The 27,761-nt window shown below is 38.3% G+C and overlaps 1 protein-coding gene across 1 annotated transcript in view; it reads left to right on the forward strand.

Moving 5' to 3' along the window:
• Positions 1–303: 303 nt before the first annotated feature.
• The window catches only part of LOC126355621 (MTOR-associated protein MEAK7-like), a 121,348-nt gene continuing 93,890 nt past the window's right edge, over positions 304–27,761 (forward strand). The window contains exon 1 of the mRNA XM_050005984.1: positions 304–669. Coding sequence (XP_049861941.1) covers positions 304–669 — 366 coding nt within the window. The remainder of the gene's footprint in view (positions 670–27,761) is intronic.

Genomic DNA, 27,761 nt, shown 5'->3' on the forward strand with positions numbered 1-27,761 from the left:
AAAATAAAACCTTCTCTTTTTAAGTATATGAAGAGTTACGTGAGTGGTATTGTAGAATAATATGTATATTATTATTTATTTTACGCCAATTTGCTATTTAGTAGCGTTTAAATGGCAGTGTGTAGTTATACTCGCAAAGAATTCATGCTGGTTCTCTAAGGTTATTAGAGTGACGATTGTTTTGAGCACTCGAGAGGGTTGCTATGCGAGAAATCGACAACCCAGTCGACGGAAAAAATGCCCGCACTTACGAGCTAGGATCAGTGAGACTTTCATTTATCCGGGCCGGCGTCGTCATTTGTCATGGTTAAGCATGCTCCCTGCGCGTCGCGGAAGCGACGGGCGCATATGGGAGCCCTGTGTAGCTGCTGCAGACGACGGCGTGGCGGTCGGCCCACCGTCCCCAGGCGCGCCGAGCGTGAGAAATTGCCGCTGCTCACAAACGCCGAATGGCAACACATGATCAGATTCCACGCCTCCATCTGCTACAAACATCAGGAGTTGGGCTGCACGCGTCGCGACCTCACCGTCCTTTGGAGCCGCCACTTCGACCACTTCCTCGTCAGCTTCGCACTCGAGTACTACTTCGGGCACGGAGTTGAGGGTGTCCACGTCCGCGAATTCGCAAAGTTCTTCGTTAACATCACGCGCGGCTCCATCGACGAGAAGGTACGTTCCTGTTATTATTATCTCTCTGTTTTTACTGCCGTAGAAACAAGTTAGTACTACTGATCTATAGGTCCTAACCTTCGTGTCGGGGGAAAAAAAGTATATTGTGTACGTGCCACTTCCCAATTTCTTTCCACATGAAAGGTTAGATTTTAACGCCAGAGGACTTTTATTTGTTTATTGACGCTCACAAATTATGCAGACTCTTTGAATATTTTGTATGTTATTTACTACATAAAAGCAGCTACGCTCGTTTCATAACTTCAACACTTCTGAAACTGTTGAGGTGTTTTAGAGAGACCTTTGCATATAAATACGTGGTGTATCATGAAGAATAATGTTTCACAACACGATACTACTGACAATTTCGTATACAAAGTTCATATGTCAAAGCGTCGGTAATTCGATATGTTTATGGAGTTATGACTGTTTTGCATATTATGCGCAGAAGAAACCGCACACAAATGATAAAAAGAGGACCCAGACTCTTATTGAAGCAATTTATTAATACAAAATCTCACGATCATGTCGTCAAAATTAAAATCAAATTTTAAAATAAGTCCACCGCCGATCTAAATACATTTTTAGAACTTGATTTGAGTGTTGACAACTCCGCTTCTTTGTAATAGCGTTGTATTTAGTGCTTTACTTTTACATTATTCTCACAGTGTCCCACCGACGTCCTGTCAAAACTGAAATGTATATAGAGGATAAAATATGCTTTTGTACGAGAGGCAGTCACAGAGCAGCAATAACCATGGAGCGATCACAGCCCACTGCGCAAGTCGCCAACATCAAACCGAAATTAGGCAGCTGACGTTAGTACTCGCTGTTATTTACATTTTGCGGTCACTGCAAAGCATAAACTTCATATTACATGTATTTGTCTTGTTTTCACACTTTTATGTATTTGTAACTGCAAAGTCGCTGAAATTTTGCTGCTCCGGATGCAAATCGAAATTTGTCGGAGAACGAAATGTTGCTTTTGATAGATAAGTGCCAAAAGGTCTAATTTCAGTTTAATGAAGACATGAAATCGTATCACTAATTTATGTGACTATAAGGCAATATATTTATGAGACACCTGCTAGATAAATTCCGTAACGTCGAAATGAGCTGCCAGTCAATCAGTTGAATCTGTACACACTCCGACCAATGTTCACAACAAAATACAGTTTATGTATGACGCTCTGAGAAATTTATTTCCTGTCTCTCAGCTTTACAAACCAGTGTTTTTGTGTTACATACCGGTAGCGTAAAGTTCCTGTTATGCGGCGAAAAGTTATGTGCGATTAATATTTAATTTCCATGAAGATGAATAAAGATTGCAAATATTATACTGGAAAGTAAAAAGGGAAGAATAATATTCAAAAGGTGGTACATTGCTAACTTTCTATATGCCATAGCTCCTCCAAATTCGAAGTTTTTCGCAATGCTTTCACATTGGAGTAGTGGGAGTCCATTTTGCTACGACACAGCAGCATAATTTATGAAAACAGAAACTGGATAAAACGACCAAGTACCTCTTATTTTCCTGTAACGTGTGAAACAGCGACATCTGACATGTGACACTTGCCACAAAGAAAAGAAATTCGCGTGCATTTATCTGTTCAATACTAATTTAGTTTCAGACTTCGATTGCAAATAAAGACCCCTGTGAAAATCTTGCACAAAATCGACTATGCTTTTGAAAGTTATTTTCTGGACGGACACACTACCACGCGACAGAGTGTATGTTGCACTGTATGCTGGCGACATATATTCTTTTCTCCGTATCTGTATCCTCATTCCATATATGTTCGTCCCCTATGGATACGGTACAGCTGTCATATGTAAGAAGAGAAGTAAATATAATTGAATGGTGTACTTGATTTACAAGTTTCTGAATCTGTGGTAACCTGATTGCCATACTTTTCCAACAATGATTCACATACGTTGGTGTGAGCTGTATAAATGTCTTGACAATGTTTGTTGTGCAGAAAACGTTTCGACATTTATCACATACACTTAGACGGGACACGATTTCAAAAACAGTGAAACAAGTAGCTTTTGTTGTTATCAGCATATGAAAGTGTCTCCTTGTGAATTAACACTGAAAAATGTATGTTTCAAGGGCCTGTAGCGTAGTGTAAATCAGCAAGTGACATATTTATAACGAGTGTTCAGACTCGCAGCTGTGTGATACTAATTTTTATTTCTTTCACTTTAACTACGGATCTGTTTCGGGTATATCGCCATTGTGAGGTGACGTATATATTGTCTAGAATCTAGATGGATTGGCATACATCGTTTGCAACTGTGTACTAACTGTCGTTCTGTATTTGCTCAATTATGGTGGCAATTAATTTGTTACGGCAGTCATTTTTACATTTATGCAGCTACGATGTCATATGCTTACAATACTGAAAATAGTTCACTTTTAACTGTAACTGTACATAGCTCCCCTCTGGAAAGTTATGAACTGTTTATGAGAAATTCAGATTCCTCTCTATGCTTTGTCAGACAGCAGTAAGCAGTTAATATCCTCTGGTGATTTCCGTGTAGATTTTCTAAAGGTTTATGATAGAAAAATGATTTGGAAACTTTAGTTGGATCCTACAATTTAATCTCGGTAATTAACTTTCCAACATGGGTGGATAAAGATATTAGGACCCTAATAGATAGGCTTACTGGTTTCTTTGGTCACACTCAAAGCGAGGAAATAACTATAAACTCGGTGACAAATCCTCTCCATGATCACGATACACAGTTAATTAGGTTAAATAAGATAGTGCCTTGCAGCACTGATACTGCTCATTGGAAATCAGTTAGAGTAGTTAATGATTCCGAAAGAAATGTTTTTAAGAATAGTTTACAATAGATCTGGGACGAAATATATAATCAACCATACGCTGGAATAAAATTTAATTTATTCCACATTAAAATCATATCATTATTTGAAGATGATAATTGGAGAGTACATTAAACAGACATGTAACAAACCATGGATTATTTGAGGGATTGAAGTACTTTGTAAAAGGGTAAGGTACATGTATCCATTGATAAGAATAAGTAAAGATCCTGTAGTAGTTGCACATTACAAAAACTGCTCAAAATCACTGAGGAAAGTGAAATCAGCAAAAAATAGTGAAACGTGCTTATTATTTCACAAGCCACTGATTCCAGCAACAGACTTAGTGCTGTACAGGATCTAGTAAAACGAGTGAGAGAGGACAACAGGCCACATAACGGACTGCCACCACAACTGAAATAAATAGAAGGGCTAAGTATGATCCATCACAGAGGGCAGATGCATTAAATAAAAGTTTCTTACATTTCTTAGGAAATGTAGAGACAAACAGTTCAAGAGGAAAAACACAGTAATACATCGAAAAAGGAATTCTCACAAAATTCAGTCGTATGAATTTATCACCAACTTCCCCTTCTGAAATTAAGAAAAATATGTAGTCTCAAAACTAAAAGCTCTTGTGGATTTGATAATGCTTCCAATAGAGTACAAAAGGTTTGTTTCCATGTAATAAAAACTGTCTTATCTGAAATATATAATGCACACTTACTCAATGCATTTTCACAGAGAGATTGAAGTATGCCATCTATAAGGAAAATGATCGGAGATATGTCAATAACTACCGACCTGTTCCACTACTAACATCATTTTCCAAAATTCTGAGAATGTGATGTGTTCCAGGATAGTATTCCATCTGAACAACAATAATATCATCAGTAAATCACAGTTTCTATTCCAGAAGAGCTGCTTTACTGAAAACGTCATTTACAAGCTCACACATCAAAATTTTGCAAGCATTAAATAACAAAATAGCACCATTTGGTAATTTCTATGACCTGTCTAAGGCACTCGGTTGTGTGAACCTAGATAAACTGAGGTTTTTTGGAACTGATGGTATAGCTAACCAATGAAAAGTGTCACATCTTACCAAAGGAATGCAGGAAGTTGTACTTAGTAGTTAAACCAAGGTAATCATGGGAGATTCCCCTGACTCGGCAGAAATACCATATGGAGCTCCCAAGGGTCAATCTTAGGTCCATTATTTTTTCTCACATATGTAAACAATCTCCCATCTAATATATGACAAAGAGAGTTAGTTTTTTTTTTGCAGATGGTACTAGTATTGTAATCAAGTTATGCATACATCCAATAACATAAAAAATGGTAAACAGTGTTCTTAAGAAAGTGACAGTTTTTTCTGCAGTTGGTTCCACTCTCAATTTTTAATAGACGCAAGACGTTGAGTTCTGCACATATAGGGGTACTACAACAATGGTAAGTATAACACACAGCGAGGAAGTAATAAATAAGGTGTAAACTTAAAAAAAATTAGTTGTCCACATTGATGAGAATTTAAACTGGAAAAAGAACGTCTTTAAACTCCTAAAACAACTTAGTTCAGTCACATTTGCACTTACAATCTTTGCAAATCTTAGGAAGAGATACCTCAGTAAGTTGACATATTTTGCATATTTTCATTCAATAATGGCATATGGAATAATGTGTGGAGCAACTCATATTTAGAAAGGAACGTCTTCATTGCTCAAAAATGTGTTGTAAGGATAATACATGATTCTCACCCACAATCATTTTGCAGACATGTGTTTAACGAGTTGGGCATTCTGGCTGTTGCATCACAGTATATTTACTACCTCATGAATATTATTGCAAATAATCCACTGTAGTTCAAAAGGCACAGTGAGGTACATAATTCTAATACCAGAAGGAAAAATGACATTCATATATCACATTAAGATTGTGTTTAGTTCAAAAAGGGGTGCAGAATGCCGCAAGTAAACTTTTTGATCACTTACCCAGTGCTATAAATTGGCAGAAAGACAGTAAAGTAAAATTTGAAAATAAACTCAAATAGTTTCTCTTTTACAACACCTTCTGCTCTGCAGAAGACTTTCTATTAATGTAACGTGCAAATGGCGACTGAAAATAATAACATACTTACATATGTATGTTCAATAATAGTAATAGTAATAATAAAAACATACAAAAGGAACTTCATGGGTATCAACACACTTCCCTGAGGCAAACTTGAATTTCTGTCTATGATTTTCAATCGAAGACAACATGCTGTATCCTGCCTACCTAGAGAGCCTCAGGCCAGTCAAAAATATTGTTTCATAACCCATATGATACTTTTAGTAATACACAGTGTTGTTGTACTCTGTCAAATGCTTTTTGGAAGTAAAAAAATAATGTACAAGATGGGTTTCACGTAACCATCGTTTTTGGAGTACTGATAGGCAAGGAGGAGGTCGTTCCGTTTGAGGTACCTCATTATGTTTGAGGTGAGAATATGTTCTACCTTCCTACAACAGATAGACATCAGAAACACCAAAGTCAATGAATTTGGCCAGCAGTTTTGGGCGATCACTTGCATTACCCTTCTTGTAGACTTCTGTGACCTGCACATTTTTCTGGCATATTTTTCTGGGCACTTCTTCCTTTTTGTTCTGTAGTACATTTGGGTGTAAAAACGAGCTAACTCAGCTGTAACTGTGTGCAGAATCTATCAGAGATACTGTTGGGTGCTGGTGACTTGGTTAATTTAAGCGATTTCAGGTGTTTCTCAGTGGTAATGACACTAATATTTATTATGTTACTCATCTTTGCAGTGGCGTGTGAATTAGACTTGAGTAGTACTTCTGTATTTTTGTTTGTAAAGAAGCATTTGAAAATGATGATCAGTAATTCTGCTTTTGCTTTGCTATTATCAATTTTGATTTCTGTGTTCTCTGTGACTGTATATTCCCACATTTTTTCCACCGACACCTTTTATACATGGCCAGAATTGTTTTGGGTTTTAATAAACATCTATGAATATGATTCTGTTACAGTAATTACTGAAAACTTTGTAGGAATATACAGTATGGATAAAGATATGTAGCATTTTCATAACTATACAGCATGTTAATATTTAAATTTAAACAAGATTTTCTTCCATAACTCCTCGAACTGAAGAAAGCAAACATTCCAAAAAAATATTTATGCAAATTTTCAGGTACAATTAGTATTTTCTTACTGTACATCGACCAATAAGGTACAAATTTCTTGCTAAGGAAGTGTTTCAGTGCCCTTATATACTACATTGATCAGAAACATGTTCACAACTAGTATTCGCTGTGTTTTAATTGTTTTAAACTATTTTAAAATTTCATTGCATTATACAGTTTCTTGCCAATGGTCTTGCTGCAGTGGCAACGCCAGTTCCCATCATATCACCGAAGTTAAGCGCTGTTGGACTTGGCTAGCACTTGGATGGTGACCATCTCGGGTCTGCTGAGCACTGTTAGCAAGCATGGCGCACTCACCCCTTATCAGACCAATTGAGGAGCTACGGGTTTCAAATGTAGTGGCACAGGTCATGAAAGCTGACAGTGGCCAGGAGGGTGGTATGCTGTCCACATGCCCCTCCATATCCTCATCCAGTGATGCCTATTGGCTGAGGATGGCAGTCAGTCAGTATCGCTGTACTTTTCGAGTCCTGTTTGGACGGAGAGAGAGAGAGAGAGAGAGAGAGAGAGATCAATGCAGTTTGTTATTGTTGATATGTTAAGGGGAGTTGGAATGCCCTATCCCGACAATGTTAAATTTAATGATTTGGCTTTCCTGTATTTCAGGAACCACTGTAGCCATTGACATGAAATTTTAACAGGACATTAAACTCTATGTTCTGAGTCTACTGAACTAAGGTAATTGCATTTCAGCCACTGCTTTCGGAAATAAAATTTTTTAATTACAGGTTAAAATTCTGTATCCCTTTTTGGACCTTATCCTAAATAATTTTAATTACACATAATATTATGTTCCTCTTTTAGTTCAGTTGACTCAGGATATGCATATTATTACTCCCTGAAAATTTGAATACTCTAATCGAAGTGGTTCCTTAGATTTAAAGAAAAATGCAACAGCAAATGTAAATTTTCAGAATCGGCTTCTAAAGTTTTGAGAGACTATAACTCACTTAATATATACTTAACTTTTTTTTATTTTTAGTCACTCAGAGATACCCTGCACCATACTGTATATCAGCCTCTTGTTCTCTTTGCAAGTGGCCTTAGTGGCCAACTGTTTGTATACTCTGCTTTATCAGTGCAAACCTTATCCATTCATTCAAGTTCTCTGACACAGTTTCCTCCAGGATTAATTCCCATATGCTATACCACTTTCACCCTACCAATGTTGCTATCATTAAAAGTAATAACAGCATCACTGAACAACCACTTTAATGTCTTCATTTCAACAAAAACATTTTTTGGTAAGCGAGTTCATATAAGATTATTGAACGACTCATTGGGATTTTGAGTCTGACCATGCAGACACTTTTTCAGTAGTTCACGATTTGCCAGGTCTCTGTAAATAGGTTTCATTATATCCATGACTGCTGCAGGGATGGAATGTTTATGGCTGTATGAACTGTTTGACTACTGGGCATTGTGGTAATTGCACCAAGAATCAGATCGAGGAGGGCAAAGATGGTGCACTGGTTTTTCATCAATTGACAGTCTGTGGAAGAAGGTAGACCATATTGCCTGCTTCATTTTCAACAAATCCTCAGTATTATTTCTAATGGCCATCTCATAATACTTCCGTGGCTCATCAATCATTTTATCTGTCAGCCTGCCTCTTATGGTTTTACCATCAGAAAGTTTCTTGTCTCTCAAACTTTGTTTCAACTTCCTGAACCTGGTGCCACCCTCTTCTAGATATGACCAACACTGTTAACCTTTATAACACAGCAATCCACAGCCTTCTATACAAAAAAAATACCGATTTTATTAGATCTTGAAGTAATGCATGTAAAAATTTTAACCTTTTTTGACTGGTGTTGATTATATTTAAAAAAATAAAATAAAATACTTTCCATGTGAGTTTATACGTGATATACATACATAATTTTATTTGGAAAATTGCAAATGTTATAAAGATATAAAAATCCGAAGCTGTGAAAAATATTTTTCCATTCTAAGTCCCCTTAAGCAAAACACAGTTGCCCCATTTAGTGGAGCAAAGGAATATACCTCACTTCACATACTTCACACCTGAGAATCTTTTGTAAATACATGTTTTACGTTATTGTTTGTTGGTTTTGTATAGTGGTCAGTGATTGATTTGATATGGTGCAGTGTCATCACCTTGCTGGATATAAATGTTGTCAAAATAAAATAATTCAAAGTAAATGTCGTCATGAAATATTAATTTCGTAGATAGATGCTGAAATAAGGGTTCATGGTAGCCCTTCTGACCAGGAACCGCCATGACACATGAGTGCCACCTTAACTGAGTGGTACTAATGTTCCTCAAAACGATTGTTCTGTGGATGGTATGTGGCAGTGTGAAATTTCTCAACACTGTACAGCTCGCTAAGTTTTGAGAAGACCGAGGACTCAAACTGTCAGCCCTGGTCAGTTGTAATTGAGGTGGAGCAGTCAAACCGGGCAATCCAGAAGTCAGCAAAAGCATGGGCAACTGTTTTGGTCATAATCTCGGAGAGGGAAACAGCTTAGAACCACCTTCTAACTCGGTTGTTGATATACATAATATACTGGAAACCATCAGAGGGCGCTAATGGTCCCACTTAGCCCTCTGACATTGGATACATGCATGTGTCCAAGTGTGACAATGGTTTTTTATTTCTGGCCAAACGAAACCTCAGTGATTAGCTTTGATATAGCTTTGATATATGGGAGGGCCAATTCATGCAGGGATCCAAAGATTGTCTGACATAGAAGGGCACACATGTCCAGGCTAACATACCTGTCAAGGTATCGCACATGATGGGTGTAGGGGAACATGAGAGGAGATGATGCTCGAGCGTTAAAGAGAAATTTGTGTCCATCGAAGTTTTGGCTAACTTGGGATCGTCTGCCTGTAGGTGTGCCAACTCGTTAATGTCCAGGAGAGTCGAGAGAATGTTTATGCAGGACAGATAGTCTTCAATGAAGTTATTGGACCTGTGTATATACCATAATTCCTTGGAATACTGGCAGATGGCCACATGCTGCAGCTATCGATGAGGAACGTCGTTTCCAAGGTTATGGGTGGTGTCAACCAGCAGGAAGTGGTCCATAAAGACGGCAAATTTGCGTCCCTCGATATTGTCATGGAAGTGATTGCCTTGTAGGCCATCACAAATTCGTAGTTGAACATTGACCATTTGCATTAAAAGGGCAAACGTTTCTTAGAAAAGAACTGAAGAGGTTTGATTGTTTCACCAATACACAGCCGCAATAGCGCACTAATCAATGGGTTGCTTGTGGCCATGGTAACCAAAATGTAAGCATTGGTATAAGACTTAGGTATGTGGGAGGTGCCAGTGGTAGAAATGTGTAATACTGAGGCCTGCATAGTTCACGGTAGACTGCAGGTATAGGTAGGTTGGGAATGAGCTCAATGCTGTCAGATATTGGTTGAATGCCTTCAGATGAAACGATGACAATGTTGTGGGTCAGTTGTAACTTTTCACTTCTATCCAGGTTTCCCTTACTGACTCCCTCATCTGTGATAACACCTCAGATGCTAGGAAGGTGCCTTGGAAAAATGATATGATTGAAGCCTCCGATAAAGAAGAGCCTCTGAGAGAGAGTGCAGGAGGTGGCCTCGTGTGCATGGTGTAACAGTGAAGCTGACTGTGTGTTGGGTGAAAATCCCAAATTTCTTGTGAAATAAGTGCCGTGCACTGGTTTGTCATAATCAGTGACATTAAATGGCCCTGGGAAACACAGACCCTACATGAGATCGATATGGAAATCTGCAGTGCTGAGGAGTTTGATGTGGGATTTGTTTGCCACATACATTGTTAGTTTGATAGGGAATGTGGAAGGTGGGGCCAGTGCTGTTGGTATAACACTAGCTTCTGCACCATTATTAATGCGAAATTGGAGGTCTGATGTGTGGTGTGTGATGTAAAGATGACCGCCGAAAGTTGAGGAGGCGTTGACTGATTGTTGTTTGATGGGGCAAAATGTAGGAGGAGAACACTCCATGGTAGGAGGTAAACCTGTGGTGACCAGTGAAAGCAGTACAACTTTGCCAACATGAAATCGTGACTGAGCAGTTGGTGTCCCAGTGAGGCGTCGCCCGAGGTCGTCATGGGAAAGTCGATGTGATAAATGTATGCAGGATTTGACACGGTATCTGTAGAAGACAAGTGGTATAGAGATCCGAGGCCACTAAGTGCCATTAACATCGTAGTTGTACATTGTCGGGTAACATCAGGTCCAGAACATTCATGTCAACAGGCTGCACGAGTGCAAAGTGCCGAAACTGACGTTATTGTGTGTAAACACTACAGTACATGTACTCTGTTTTCACCATTGTGTATTTGTTGAGGTTGAAGTATCAGTTCGAGTTGTGTAAGGATGGAACTTTCCCAATTCCAGTGTAATAGTAGGATGTGGAGGACAGCACAATTAAGGTTCAAACTCAACTGGCTCAATATAGTGGAGTAGCACAGAGTTTGACACATCGCAGGATTTATGGTTAGTGAGATGCACATGCAGAAGCAAACAAATACAGATCACATTCGACAGAATGTAGGTGAGTCTGTGGTGTCTACACTGAGGTCGAGAATACACTCCTGGAAATTGAAATAAGAACACCGTGAATTCATTGTCCCAGGAAGGGGAAACTTTATTGACACATTTCTGGGGTCAGATATATCACATGATCATACTGACAGAACCACAGGCACATAGACACAGGCAACAGAGCATGCACAATGTCGGCACTAGTACAGTGTATATCCACCTTTCGCAGCAATGCAGGCTGCTATTCTCCCATGGAGACGATCGTAGAGATGCTGGATGTAGTCCTGTGGAACGGCTTGCCATGCCATTTCCACCTGGCGCCTCAGTTGGACCAGCGTTCGTGCTGGACGTGCAGACCGCGTGAGACGACGCTTCATCCAGTCCCAAACATGCTCAATGGGGGACTGATCCGGAGATCTTGCTGGCCAGGGTAGTTGACTTCCACCTTCTAGAGCACGTTGGGTGGCACGGGATACATGCGGACGTGCATTGTCCTGTTGGAACACGAAGTTCCCTTGCCGGTCTAGGAATGGTAGAACGATGGGTTCGATGACGGTTTGGATGTACCGTGCACTATTCAGTGTCCCCTCGACGATCACCAGAGGTGTACGGCCAGTGTAGGAGATCGCTCCCCACACCATGATGCCGGGTGTTGGCCCTGTGTGCCTCGGTCGTATGCAGTCCTGATTGTGGCGCTCACCTGCACGGCGCCAAACACGCATACGACCATCATTGGCACCAAGGGAGAAGCGAATCTCATCGCTGAAGACGACACGTCTCCATTCGTCCCTCCATTCACGCCTGTCGCGACACCACTGGAGGCGGGCTGCACGATGTAGGGGCGTGAGCGGAAGACGGCCTAACGGTGTGCGGGACCGTAGCCCAGCTTCATGGAGACGGTTGCGAATGGTCCTCGCCGATACCCCAGGAGCAACAGTTTCCCTAATTTGCTGGGAAGTGGCGGTGCGGTCCCCTATGGCACTGCGTAGGACCCTACGGTCTTGGCGTGCATCCGTGCGTCGCTGCGGTCCGGTCCCAGGTCAACGGGCACGTGCACCTTCCGCCAATCACTGGCGACAACATCGATGTACTGTGGAGACCTCACGCCCCACGTGTTGAGCAATTCGGCGGTACGTCCACCCGGTCTCCTGCATGCCCACTATACGCCCTCGCTCAAAGTCCGTCAACTGCACATACGGTTCACGTCCACGCTGTCGCGGCATGCTACCAGTGTTAAAGACTGCGATGGAGCTCCGTATGCCACGGCAAACTGGCTGACACTGACGGCGGCGGTGCACAAATGCTGCGCAGCTAGCGCCATTCGACGGCCAACACCGCGGTTCCTGGTGTGTCTGCTGTGCCGTGCGTGTGATCATTGCTTGTACAGCCCTCTCGCAGTGTCCGGAGCAAGTATGGTGGGTCTGACACACCGGTGTCAATGTGTTGTTTTTTTCCATTTCCAGGAGTGTATATACACTATTACACTTCCAGTACATTGTTTCTGGATATAGAGAGGTGTAAAACCCGACGAGGGTAGAAGTCCAACGAAAGATAGCCACATTTTCAGTCCATGGCAAAGTGCATATCCGCGTTGTAGGCATTGAAAACGATGCTATGAGTGCCATAGGGGTCACAAATGTGGTAATTCCAGAGGATAGAAACCACCAACAAGCACTTTGTTATCAAAAACTTTAAAGAAACTGACAAGTGGAATACAATAGAACAACTTGTAATGGCACACAGACATAAAGACCAAGAGAGCAGAGTCAAAGATCATAAAATCAAAAATGAAAGATAGTGTTCTGGTAGTCGATGGCCGCCACAAGTTGTTGTTAAGTTAGCCAGTAGCAAAGCAAGCTGACAGTATGATAAACAGAGTTCTTACAGTTTTGAAACGTCCTAATTGAAGTCATCATCATCATCATCATCATCATCATTTAAGACTGATTATGCCTTTCAGCGTTCAGTCTGGAGCATAGCCCCCTTATAAATTCCTCCACAATCCCCTATTCAGTTCCAACATTCGTGCCTCTTCTGATGTATATTAGGTATTTCTTTGTTACTCGATTGTTAGAAAATGAAAAGCTCTAATTGCAATTAGACAGATCGATTATGTACATTCCTACTAGTGGATAGAAGTACTGTGCATGAGCTCAAAAGACGAAATTACTTATATGGGTCCTACGTAATGAGATAACAGTTAATCACGCAATATATGTTAGCTTCGAAATTGTAATAAAAACTAGATGAAATTTTTCATCACCCACTCTGTCCCCAAAAGTATTGTACAATGACAGGTTGGACAAAAATTTTGCACACAATCAATGCAGCAGCAATCAAATTACAATAACTAAAGCATTCATATGTATGATAGCAAATGCAATGCAAACAATACATCCCCAGCTAGGAATTGGTCATGTGAAACAGTAATTCTATGTATAGCACAAAACTTTTTCAACTTTCTCTTACATACTACAAAATTACTCATTTTCGTCATATAATTCATTTTTCGATACTCTTGGAATGAGGTGTGAAGAACCAACATATCACCTAACTTTCATTTTTAGGTAGACAAGCACAATGCATACCTCAGTTTTTCGCTTCAAAGGTAACACATAGTGACAGTTCCATAGATTCATCTATACAAACAGTCAATTTACAGTATGCGATTTCTCCATGTTGACTCTAAACTTAGTCTAACAATCATCAATCTCTTCTCAATGCTAAAAGCATGTAAAATCAGCTATCCATATTTACCCATTTTTGATCATTTGTGTTCAACTACATATTTTCTTTCCACACAGACATATCAATATAAGTTTTCTTTTTTCCTATGACAGAGCATTTCAAGTAATACATCATGTCTCTCTCTCTAATATGTAACAAATCATCACTAGAGTGCGTTTCAACATGAATAATTCCTGTGTGTCTAAGTAAACAAGAATAAAATGTGGCTCCCTCAATTTGAAAAATCACACAAAAGGTCTAATATCAGTTTTGTACACAAGGTAAGTAATGTAAGTCAGCAGTGTTCACACCAGTTGTACTGGTGCACACTAGAGATATAAATGATAATATTGAACTCTCCTATACCTAATCCAAGGAAACTTATGTGTATTGAAATAGTAGTGTTAAGGAACAACAAAAAATTCTTTTTGTAAGACTCGAATTCAAGCATATACATACAGACTAATTAATACCTTTTGCATTTAAATCTTTTGATAAATTGTCTACTAGTAAACATGGTGATGTGAACTACATGTAAATCCTGGTGATATTCCTGCATGGTTATATAGTCAATAAGAGCTTAAGCTTCAAGCATAAAACCAAAAGTAAGCCAATTATTCTCCCCATTCCACAAAACACAACTCAAATATTATGGCTAACGAAATAGCACAGCCTGCATTTCCTACCTCAGTGTTCCTCCATCATCAAAATGCAATGACAAGTACTGAGTACTGCAATGACATCAGTGGTCAACTTTATTTAAAATAAGTGTCAATACTACCATGTTGTGCACCAGATTGTGTATCATAACGTCTTTCCCCTAATGTAAAAGTCTCTCACTACAGCACAATGAGTAGTTAGTCTCCTCAGTGCTACACATAGGCAATAATTCAATTCATAAAAGAGAATGTGTATATAGAAGTTTATGGTAAAAATGAATTAAGTGCAGAATAGGTAATCATAAGAATATTGTCAAAATTTCTATCTCAGTTTCATTCTCCCATTTTCTTATGAAGAAATGAACATAACATAACTACAATATGTCATCTATATCTAAGGCTTATATGGCAACTGGCAAAACAGATGCATGTCATTCATTATAATTGTATAAATCATCTTATTGGTAGCCAGTAGTACAAAACCTACACTTTCTATCTAAATGAGTGAAACATGGAACAGTGCATAGTCGGATACAGTTTAGACTAGGCCAAATATTAACACAAGCAGTGTTGTGCATAACCATTTGGAAGTAAGGTACAGTTTTGACTCGCTAAGAGATTCCTACAACAGTTAAATTCTAGTTTCTCTTCCATATAACAGTACATATCTCAAACTGTGGCAGAGTAATTCACAACTTCATTATCAAATATCTGTCCATGTTAATATTATAAACCATAATTTATAATCTCTAAAACAAAACGCAAAGAATTTTCTATTGTCTTCATCTGCAAAAGCTGAATGCAATAGTATCTGAACGAATGAACATAGCATCATCTCCTCCTTCAATTCAATGAAAGCACCACAGTGCAGTGTAATAAACAATATTCATAATACTCAGTGTATCATTGTGCTCAAAACATACAAATAAAACTTCCCCTCATAAGTTACTGTGTCCTCAAGGTATATCTGTTCAATCCACCATATCAGTGCTGAACTAAAGGTTGTTACAGTTCTAAATAATTAATTATCTGAATATGGAGTTGAAAGAGTTTTGAAACACACAGATAAAAGCAAAAAGACTCTGTTCATGCTTCTGCTCCAATAATGCATATCATTATGGTGAAAGCTATTGAAGTTCCAAATGAATGCATCAAGTACTTTTCCAGAAAAATGGCAATGATAGCCAGTCCTTAAATAAAAAAAACCTTTGATAAGTAAAAGATATGTATATTCATGTGTATAATATAGTGTAAGCAATATTATCTAATTATAATATATAAGAAATTGGCAGAATTTTTCCTAGTACAAATGTTGTAACAGCAGATTATATATAGAGAGAAAAATCAGGTACATTTTCATAATCAAAATTACATCTGCTATCAAGTAGGTGCCTATCCTAAGATCAAGTTTATAAAACTAATAGTTATGTGTATATACATATATGTGTAAATTAGAGATAAAAATATAGTGTAGAAAATATGTGACATCAGAAACCTCTGGAAGAAAATTTCACATGGCTGATGCCCTTGCATTTGCCACATGCTTAATGCACAAATGAGTACACATCCTCCTGAGGGAGTCTATTAATTCTACTAAATTTTCCACTTTGTCAACTATGGTTTCCTTTTCAACACTTTTATTTTACAAACTGGTACCCCATACAGCGTTTACTGACTACAGCTCCTTTCCACTGCCCTCCACTTTTGCATTTTCTGCAACTCCCTGTGAACTGGTTTTCTTTTAGAGATGGATACACCATAAGGATTAATGAAAAATATATCATGAATTTTCAAGTTTAGTTTACACTGATAATTCTCCACACTACATAGGGTGTCTCTATAATCTCATAATTTTTCTAGTTCCTGTTTATCCTCTATACTCAAAACTTCAGCTTCGCCTATATTTTTTTAAGAATTTACTGTAAAAATCGTTAGCTATTTCCTTATCACAAAACCCTTCACCTTTCTCTAATATCCTCTATCATCAAATTCCTCTCTCTCCCCTCTCTCATCTACTTGCTATTACTATTATTTATCTTTGCAATATCTTTCTCCCCAGAAATTCCCATATTAGGGTCAGTACATGACAATTTCATCTGATTCCAGTTAATACTAACTTTAGCTTTGACAATCCAATTAATCTCAATATTAAACTTTCTTTTAAATCTTCAGTCACAAATCATTCCTGGACAAAATAAACCATTTATTTTGCAAAACAATAAAACTTATCAGATGATCACTTTACTACCTTTTCCAGTCGCACATTTAATTTTGACTCCAGTTACAGGAAAGAGCAAATTTATCCCCACATTTTATCCTTTCCCACAGATTGTTTGATATTCCAGTTCAAACACAAATGTATGGACTCTCGTGCATATCACAATTATCATTGTTTCCATCTTCATACAACATATCTTCTTGTATCTCTTTGAAACCCATACCTTTTGCTTTCTTTGCATATTCACAATTTTCCACAGGCTGTGTGCTCTCCAGAAATACACTGTAATTTACTGGCCCTTCATTAGGCTAAAAATTCATCCCACACTCTGTATGTATATCATGACAAATTCCCTTCAAAACATCACATTTCACTACAGTTACCAAAATTACCAAAATAGTCACAAGTTACCTTCAAAATCTTATATATAATCAGCTCACTTTGGCTACTGATATCAGAACAAGTGGACACTAGTTCACAGTAATTAACTGGTATAAACAGATCATTATGTATTTCCCTATCATTCACTAAATTATCATCAAGAGTATAATTGTACACTTGCCATCTTCCATCAATCTTTCCTCTTCAATCTCAACATAAATCAGCCCATCTAATTTGTCACAAAGCAACATATCATCATTACTTATAACATTAGAAACATCATTAATAGCATCGTTACCTAAATTATCATCAATAACATCATTACTCACAGCACATCCATCTACCATCTATCCCATCTGCTCCCCCCTCCCCCTCCCACAAGTATATGATTCTCTCAGTATCAACGCATTTAACCACAGCACAAGTAGGTTCGTCACTCTTCTATATAAATTTGGTTTTGGAGAGGGTCGTCCTTGACAAAACACAATTTTTCTCTTCTTTTTGTTCCCAAGACATGATTCATTGAAGTTTCAGCACTGTTACTGTTTTTTTATTATCTGCTATAAAATAGTAAAAATGCTCTTTACTGCTTGTGCGTGTATAAATTTTAGTTTATAAGACATTATTAACAGACAAAATTCTGTATCTGTATCTTGTTATCACATGCTATGGATTTTCTGGATTTTATGTTGTTTAGTGCAATGTTCTGTTTTACAGTTCATGAATAAGAGTTATTTCCTTTGAAAACTTATGTCTGGACATTTTATGGTTATACCTACCATATGGCGGTGGGGGTAGGGCAAACAGTGTCATTACCCAGGGCAGCAAATTTTTGTGTGTGGCAAATTCATTTCACATAAGTAAAGAAATATGGAAATAAGTTGGAAATACAAATTCTTCGTAAAATCAAGGGTCTTATTGAAAATTAGCTCCTGGATAGATACAGTGTGTTCTGATTTACGAAAGAAATGTTGACTCCCACAAAAAATTCGAAATATTTATTGCTGAACACATTGATATAGGCAATAGTTTTATGAATACAAATTCTTCGTAAAATCAAGGGTCGTATTGAAAATTAGCTCCTGTATAGATACAGTGTGTTCTGATTTACGAAAGAAACGTTGACTCCCACAAAAAATTCAAAATATTTATTGCTGAACAACATTGTTATAGGCAATAGTTTTATGCAAATATAAAATTAAAACAATATACATATATAGAATATTGTATTCTATTACTGTTGCTCAGACATTTCATTGGTCACACACAGAACACCCATAATGGTATGATGAAGTTAGTGACAGCTGGATCACACCAGTGTTCACTATTTAAAAATGGACTTGAAGTTTTAAGTATTTGGCTGCTATTTAGTTACTTAACAGTATTTGTACAAATGTTCCACAGACTTCCACAAGTCTGTTTATGACATGGAAACACAATAATATGTTCACTATGGAGTTCTTCAATTTCAGCAGTATGATAATGAAGATGTTTCAAACTATGGCCTCTCTCTTTCTCTTTAATTTGTACTATTTGTTTATGTATAACAATTTCAAATGCTGGTATCTGATGCACATTTTCTATTTACGTTATTGTAAAAGCTATGAAGCAGGTTGTGCATTGAAATGCCTAAGGTGGTTTTGATAGCTGATATTTCTCTGCAATAAAATGCAGATCTTGCATTCCATATAATCGATTCAAAGTTCATAGATTTGTTTGACATTACTATTAAAACTTAGAATGCTCCACAAAAACCTGAAATTGTGTTTGAAAAGTTCAATAATTTCCAAATAAATAAGTAAAATCAACAGAAAAATATGGATATTTTCTTTTAGAGATTTTAGACAATGAATGCTGAGTCTTAGGGATGTTTAGACTTGGGTTTATGGGGGCAAATATTTTTGGGAGTTGGCAACCATGCACAGCAGATACGCTACTCTCAGTTGTCAGTTTCATTATATAGCAACAATGTCCCTTTGCCTTGTTTGTTAATATCCAAGCAGCGAGTTAAGTGTTTGATATAGTGATCGAACTGTGGATTGTAGCGCTAATATAGATCTGTATGTAGTGCACCTATTAGAAACGCATTTTATTTGCCAGTCGCAATTTACTTTTGTCTATTAACCTCAAACAATAATGGTGTAGGTGAAGACAGTTCTATCACTGGCCCTATCATTCCTTTTTGAGGGTGTTCAGTAAAGACAATCATGATTGTGTTAAAACTTGATAACTGTACATTCAGTTGGCAGCGATAACGCATTATTAGTTTTGTGTGAAACCGCTTCCTCACTATGACCTGACGTGTTTTCATTAGACTATAAGTTATTGTGAATGTTATAAACTGCTGTAATGCAATGTCCGATTGCAGGGGAAGCGCCTTTCAGACAGCCAGTATAGGAAAAGACGAGTGGAAAGAGAAAATGTAGACAAAAACTGAAATTTTCGGTACATAAATTTTTTCAACCTAAAGAAGATTTTGACCAGAATGATCCAAGTACAAATGCAAGTTGCAGATGTAAATCAGGTAAACATTCGGTAAATGAAAATGTATGTTCAATGTCGCAGGGTAAACATGACGTTGTATGCAATCTCTTTGATGAATGTGAAACTGTTCCAGCTGGTCCTAGCAATTGCTTAACTGATACTCAAACTGTCAATGATATAGTTCATTCAGATCGCGCAAAATGGCCTGACAAAATAGATGATTTTTCTTAGGACAACAGATAATGGAATCTGAAAGCTGCTCTAAGGATGATATTAATCATCGTTTTACCTCTAAAAATTCCAGTTACAGTTGGTGCAATGGCTAGTTTATTCAAAAAGTCCTAAAGCGGTTTTTTTCGTTTCAGCTGTAAACTCTTTTCGAACATTAAAATATTATTGGCTTCAGGTGATAATAATAACTGGTGGCACGTTTCTGAGACATTAGCTAGCCACGGTAGGTACATACAAAATGCACTTAGAATGGCGTCAAAAGTGGGTGGAGCTCGCCAGAGGATTATAATCTGGTGATGCTGTCAATGCAGAAACCCTGCAGATATTAAATGCATTGGGAATGTGTAATCGAATCCCTTACAGCAATTTTCCAGTTTTTGGCTCGTCAGAGCATTCCTTAAAGGGAATGCCAGACAATATGTTTACTCACAACAATGGGAATTTCTTAAAATTGGTCGAGTTATTTGGTAAATTTGATTCGGTTCTCGGCAAACATATCAGGAGAACAACATGTGGTGAAAATAGGTCTCGTCATTATCTAAGTAAAAACATACGAAATGAAATAAATCACATTCTCCATCAAAAAGTTAGAAACAAAATATTGTCTGGTTTTAGATCTGATAAACATTATAGTTTAATTTTGGTCTGTACACCAGATATTTCTGGTGTTGAGCAAATGACGATATTAGTGCATTTTGTGAATGTGACTTATACTGATCTTGACATGTGCTATGTAAATATTAATGAACATTTTCTTTCATTTGTACCTGTAAGAGATACGTCTAGTTTGGGGCTTACACAGGTGGTCTTAAATCAGTTAGAAGAAATGAAAATACCATTAGAGGACATGGGAGGTAAGGGTTCGCCTGTGCAGCTGTAGATCTGTTTCCATGCATATGCCATTCCATTTGGCCACCGATTAACGTCTCTGGCGCCTTGTGAATCTGTGGCCTCATGCGCAGTGGTGCGATCCACAGGTTTGAAAGGGCGGAGCAAGTGCTGGAGCGTCAGTCACCTCGGCTCACTCTGAAGATGGCTACATGGAATTCAGCCGAAATATTAGAAGAAGAAGTCGAATTAATGCAGCTGCAAACCCGAAATTTTATGTATCACCCAGAGATATGTTTAGACCTCTCACGGAATTCTCAAATGGATCTCAGAGGCTAAAGAAGAGGGGAAAGAAGAAGCTCTTGGTGATTTCATTAAAAAATTTATCAACAGCCAGATAAATAGAAGTTACGGAGTGAGCAAGAAGAAACTGTATATACTGGGCACTCAACCGATAAATTTAACCAATAATGCAGATCAGTGGCAGTGAATTCGAAAGAATGTCCAGTTTACTTAATCTAATATTGTTAATAACTACAAGTCAGGACAGCTTTTTACTGATCGATATTGAAAATTATTTGATATTACGTGTGATGGAGGTATATAAGAAATACAATAGAGCAAGAGCACATTGCACTGACAGTTCAAAATACGAAACATTAAACATGCATAATCAAATGAACCTGGCAGTTGCACTATCGATATTCAGAATAAAAAAATTAACAGACGCCCTGCAATACATCCATTAAAGCAACCCTACAAAATATTGAACGATTGTGGTTGCTCACAGTGTCGTTTTCAGCTGGGAATATAGCTCATTCAAATGAAATCATTTCCATAATTTCGGAGCTTAGAGAAATATGTGTCATCGAATAATTATAGAGACTCCATTAACCAGCATGCAAGACATTCCCCGATAGGCAGGTTACAATTCGAGGTGTGGATGCCTAATGGCAGGGGGATCTTGTAGATATAAGACAATATCCATGGGGAAAGAAAGGTTTCAAGTACATCTTAATGGTTAATGACACAAAGTAGAAATTTGCCTTGGCTGCACCTGAGGAAACAAAAATGAGGAAGGCTGTTGTACAGGTGTTTGAGCAATTGCTGCAATCAGGAATCAACCACATCCCACACAGTCTACAAAAACATCATGGAATCAAGTTCTACCATAGATATTTCGATGTGGTAATGGTATGGTATGGAATACATCACTACTCAATGTCTTCTCAGATGAAAGTATGTATTGCCAAGTGTTTGAACAAGATAGTAAAAGTGCAAATGTGGACGTGTTTTAAGCATTGTGGTTCTCATAAATGGACTGAATCCTCCCACAAATCATTGGTACATACAGCCACTGGATCCACATCATCATCATCATTTAAGACTAATTATGCCTTTCAGCGTTCAGTCTGGAGCATAGCCTCCTTATAAAATTCCTCCATGATCCCCTATTCAGTGCTAACATTGGTGCCTCTTCTGATGTTAAACCTATTACTTCAAAATCATTCTTAACCGAATCCAGGTACCTTCTCCTTGGTCTGCCCCGACTCCTCCTACCCTCTACTGCTGAACCCATGAGTCTCTTGGGTAACCTTGCTTCTCCCATGCATGTAACATGACCCCACCATCTAAGCCTGTTCGCCCTGACTGCTACAACTATAGGGTTCATTCCCAGTTTTTCTTTGATTTCCTCATTGTGGACACCCTCCTGCCATTGTTCCCATCTACTAGTACCTGCAATCATCCTAGCTACTTTCATATCCGCAACCTCAACCTTGTTGATAAGGTAACCTGAATCCACCCAGATTTCGCTCCCATACAACAAAGTTGGTCCAAAGATTGAATGTTGCACAGATAACTTAGTCTTGGTACTGACTTCCTTCTTGCAGAAGAGAGTAGATCGTAGCTGAGAGCTCACTGCATTAGCTTTGCTACACCTTGCTTCCAGTTCTTTCACTATGTTGCCATCCTGTGAGAATATGCATCCTAAGTACTTGAAACCGTCCACCTGTTCTAACTTTGTTCCTCCTATTTGGCACTCAATCCGTTTATCCACAAGACATTAATAATCAGGCCACTTGATATATGTGATGACGAGCTTCTAAATACTGATTACAGCTTTATTAAAATGGTAGATGTGTGCAAACAGAAATTTAATGCAGATGATTTTGTAAGTATTCCAAAACACAAGACAACATTTGAGAAACCATACCTCCCAAACTGGTCAAGCGACATCTTTACATTTTACAAGGTTCAAGAAACAAACACTGGGTCTTACTTCTTAAAGGGTAACAGCTGTAATGACACTGGCAGAAGTTTTTAGACAGAAGAATTACAGAGAAGCATATCATAAAGTGATGCAGGAAAAAGGCTATTTTTAAATGTTTAGGATACCCTTCATTGTGTAACAGTTAGGTAGGTGTTCGAAGAGATTTCGGCATTGCAGCAGCTCGTTGTAAACTTTACTCCACGATATTTCAACTGGACACTTCTGTCAGTCACCTTCAGGTGAGCCGTTGAAGACTTGACGGCTCACCTGAAGATGGCTGGCAGGTATCCAGTTGAAACATCTTGGAGTGAAGATTACGACAACCAGCTACAATCTCGAAATCTCTTCAAACGTTTAATTCTCCAGAAAAATTTTAAATTTCACAGATGGATAGGTGTCATTGATTTGTTATATAATAGGGTGCACAAACATAAATAGTACAGTAGCATAATATTCATGAGAGGAAGCACATTAGCAGAGGTAGTGGTATTCTCAATAATATGTATATAGAAATGCATACCCCGACATATAACTACTGTGGACCTGGAACTAAGCTTGAGAAATGATTCGCACATGGTGACATGGGAATTGGTCTTTAGGGTATGGCCTACATACGTCACAGTATCTCATATGCACCAAATAAGGATCTCTCAGCGCTTCATGCCACAGGCAGAATGTCAGCTGATGGTGCCAATAAAATACGAGTTCTAGGTAGGAAACCGTATTGACCATTGTATTGCCGACCTTTTCGCAGATAGAGCAACATGTTCAAAACTTAAATCGGGTATGGAGTTTAAATTAGATAGAGCAACATGTGCAAAACTTAAATTGGGTATGGAGTTAAAATTTAGTAGAGTTATGAACGCCACTCAACCTCCGCTGAAGAATAAGAATAATACTAATAATAACAAGGAAGAAGAAGGCCCATCAGGATGTTTCAAAAACGTATTTGGTTTGCATTGGCTGCAGCTAAACGTGTCTCCAAAGGAAATCTGATTAAAGTGTCTGGAGACCGATCACTGCCAAGCACATTAAGTAGAATCGTTTTGTTATTAGTGACAACCATGGCAGGGATTTCAGCAGTTGCATCCCTAGCTGGAGGTGTGGTAAATATCGCCAGAACAGTGAAAAACGCAGAAAACTTAGCGGCAGCTTAACGAAGGTAAAGCCATAATATAGTTATAGAGTCTTTGACTGTTGGGAAAGGATTATATGTAAAACCAGATTGTTCATAAAGAACTATTGATTTTACTGCCTGGTAGATTGCTTACAAAATCGATCAACTTAAATTCATCAAAAAGTTCTATGTCCCGAGATTTCATAGAGTGTTCAAGCAAAACTATATTTAGACTTGACAGACGATCTGGAACGTGAGTGGCGTATGTTAGAAAAAGAGCCGCAAATTGTGTGTATTGCTTTGACTCATTCAGCGAATTACAGCCTCCAGAAGAATTACGTCGATATTTTGGGTGTAATCATATGTTTTACGATTACCAACGGTACCAAAAGTTCACCACATACTTCTGCAGAGATCTATACCCCATGTTCGTCCTAACAACGACAGATATGAAAACATTAATCATGCACATCACTTCATCAGCTGAGCTTGAGGAGCAGTGTCATACAATTTTTTGACTTAAATGCTTGATCATTAGTAACAAGCGAGAATTACTTCCCACCAATCGAACTAAGCAAAGGGGGTTGAAGTATTGTGCTGAGAGGCTTAGAAACGTATACCACCATTCCTAACACCACTGAATCAAACTGCTGTCTACGTCTGGTAAGTGGCAAAGTTCTGCAAGTACCTCCGTGAGCATTTAGCACTGGTGATTTACATAGATATTTAAAATGGCAGTACCAGTTTTCGAGTTACATGCAAATGTCAATACAGATTAGATTAGATTAGATTAGATTAGATTAATACTTGTTCCATAGATCATGAATACGACACTTCGTAATGATGTGGAACGTGTCAGGTTAATAAAAGATGTCTGTACAAGAAATTACATTACACAAAATATTGCATGACACTAATGATTAAGTTTTTTTTTTTTTTTTTTTTTTTTTTTTTTTTTTTTTTACTTACTTTATATCTAAAAATTCAGCCAATGAGTAGAAGGAGTTGTCATCTAGAAATTCTTTTAATTTATTTTTAAATGTTAGTTGGCTATCTGTCAGGCTTTTGATGCTGTTTGGTAGGTGCCCAAAGACTTTTGTGGCAGCATAATTTACCCCTTTCTGTGCCAAAGTCAGATTTAACCCTGCATAGTGAAGATCATCCTTTCTCCTGGTGTTATAGGTATGCACACTGCTATTACTTTTGAATTGGGTTGGATTATTATCAACAAATTTCATAAGGGAATATATATACTGTGAGGTTACTGTGAGGATCCCTAGATCCTTAAATAGATGTCTGCAGGATGACCGTGGGTGGGCTCCAGCAATTATTCTGATTACACGTTTTTGTGCAATGAATACTTTTCTACTCAACGATGAATTACCCCAGAATATGATGCCATACGAAAGCAGTGAATGAAAGTAGGCATAGTAAGCTAATTTACTGAGATTCTTATCACCAAAATTTGCAATAACCCTAATAGCATACGTAGCTGAACTCAGACGTTTCAGCAGACCATCAAAGGATAGTATGATCACTACGAGGTTGTATCTAAATATGTCGCTTTTTTTCGTCTTCATAAAGAAGGAACAAGTTGCTACCACATTTTCAACGCTCATAGCTACAAGTAAGCTTTTCTGAGATATCAACTGCCTCAAAAAGCGTAAAAGAGGGTCATACCCAAGTCCATATTATCATGGCATCAACTGGGAAGAAAGCAGAATGATTTTTGAAGACTAGAGATATTGCTTTGACATTTCGATCATACATACATGATTGTTTATGGGAAAGGTAGTGAGAAATCATTATAGCTACATGATATTTACAAGAACGCCTCAGTTAGTGATCTATAAAGATGTGGATATTTTCCACTGCATTGTCTTAAGCTGAAGAAGAGTAAGAGTAATGACTCTGTATGTAATAATGTAAATAATAATAATAATGTAAAAGTATTGTTCAGCTGGACTACAAATAAACTGTTTTAAAAATATCATGTCTTCTTATTTCACAAACAAGCTCCTAGCACTCAACTCTAAGAGCCACCATGACATGTGTCTGCTACAGGTGGACACTGGAATGGTACTGGTTGAAATCTACTTCCACTGTAACTCCACTGGTCACACCTATTTAAGGCTGCTCAGCAGGCCTAGTTTCACTCAGAGTACTCCTGGCATTGACAGGTGGCATTTGTACCTAGCATCCATTATCTTTAAGAAGCAGCTAGGCAGCAGCAGTAAGAATTCTCTCATTGAGATGGAGGTCGAGGAGGATGGTGTTCCATTAAACCTCTTTGATGAACAGATGTTTACTGCTGTAGTGTGGTGTGCTGGAGAGGATGAAAGCCTTGGCTTAATTATCATTCATATTCTGTATGTATATGTGTGTCAGTCTGTATTTCCCATACTTACTGACTGTTGTGTTTTAGGGATGATGAGTGATTACACTTTAAGGGCAACCCCTATGGGTAAGTCATCACAGGAGCATGATGTGATTGTACCATCTCAGGATCCTGGCCATGGTATGTCTCTCTCTATATATACATTTCAGTGTATGTAGATTTTCTTGCATTTTACTTAAAAGTATTGTTCATGCTGTTTCAGAATCGCTTAATGTTCCATCTCCCACATCGTTTTCAGTGTCACCAGCATCTGATGGTTTGCTGAAAGATATTACCCTGTGTATTCAGATTCTGGGCATGCTGTCACACGAGCGTAGTAATCATGATTATGACACTTAAGCAGAGTTTTTACATATCTCTTTTATTTGTGTGTGTGTGTGTGTGTGTGTGTGTGTGTGTGTTTTACTTAGCCAGTGTCTTTCTTGTTGTTCGAGAATAGATTAATGTTCTGAAAACTATGCCATTTACAGCATAATCAGCACCTGAGGGCTGACTATGACGTTGTAGAGTTTTTAGGTAAGTATCTGGGTGTGAGAGTGTGTGGAAGTGTGAGAGTGTGTGAGAGGGTGAGAGAGTGTGTGAGAGAGTGTGAGAGTGTGAGAGTGTGTGTGAGTGTGTGAGAAAGTGTGAGAGAGTGTGAAAGCGTGTGAGAGAGAGTGTAAGTGAGATTATTTGTGAGAGTGTGAGAGAGTGCGAGAGTGTGAAAGTGTATGTGACAGTGTGAGATTGTGTGTGAGAGTGTGTGTAAGAGTGTGTGTGTGTGAGACTGTGTGTGTGTGAGAGAGAGTGAGAGTGTGTGTGAGATTGAAAGGGTGTGTGTGAATGAGTGTGTGTGTGAGGGTGTGTGTTTCAATGAGAGTGTATGTGAGAGTGTGTGTTTGTGTGTGTGTGTGTGTGTGTGTGTGTGTGTGTGTGTGTGTGTGTGTGTGTGTGTGTGTGTGTGTGTGTGTGTGTGTGTGTGTGTGTGTGTGTGTGTGTGTGTGTGTGTGTGTGTGTGCATGTGCATGTTTCACTTAGCCAGTGTCTTTCTTGTTGTTTGAGAATCGATTAATGTTCTGAAAACTGTGCCATTTACAGCATAATCAGCACCTGAAGGCTGACTATGACGTTGTAGAGTTTTTAGGTAAGTATCTGAGGGTGAGAGTGTGAGAGAGTGTGTGTGAGAGAGTTTGTGGGAGTGTGAGAGTGTGTGTGAGAGTGAGAGAGAGAGTGTGAGAGAGTGTGTG

Source organism: Schistocerca gregaria, chromosome 3 (assembly GCF_023897955.1).
Source record: "Schistocerca gregaria isolate iqSchGreg1 chromosome 3, iqSchGreg1.2, whole genome shotgun sequence".
NCBI classification, from domain to species: domain Eukaryota; kingdom Metazoa; phylum Arthropoda; class Insecta; order Orthoptera; family Acrididae; genus Schistocerca; species Schistocerca gregaria.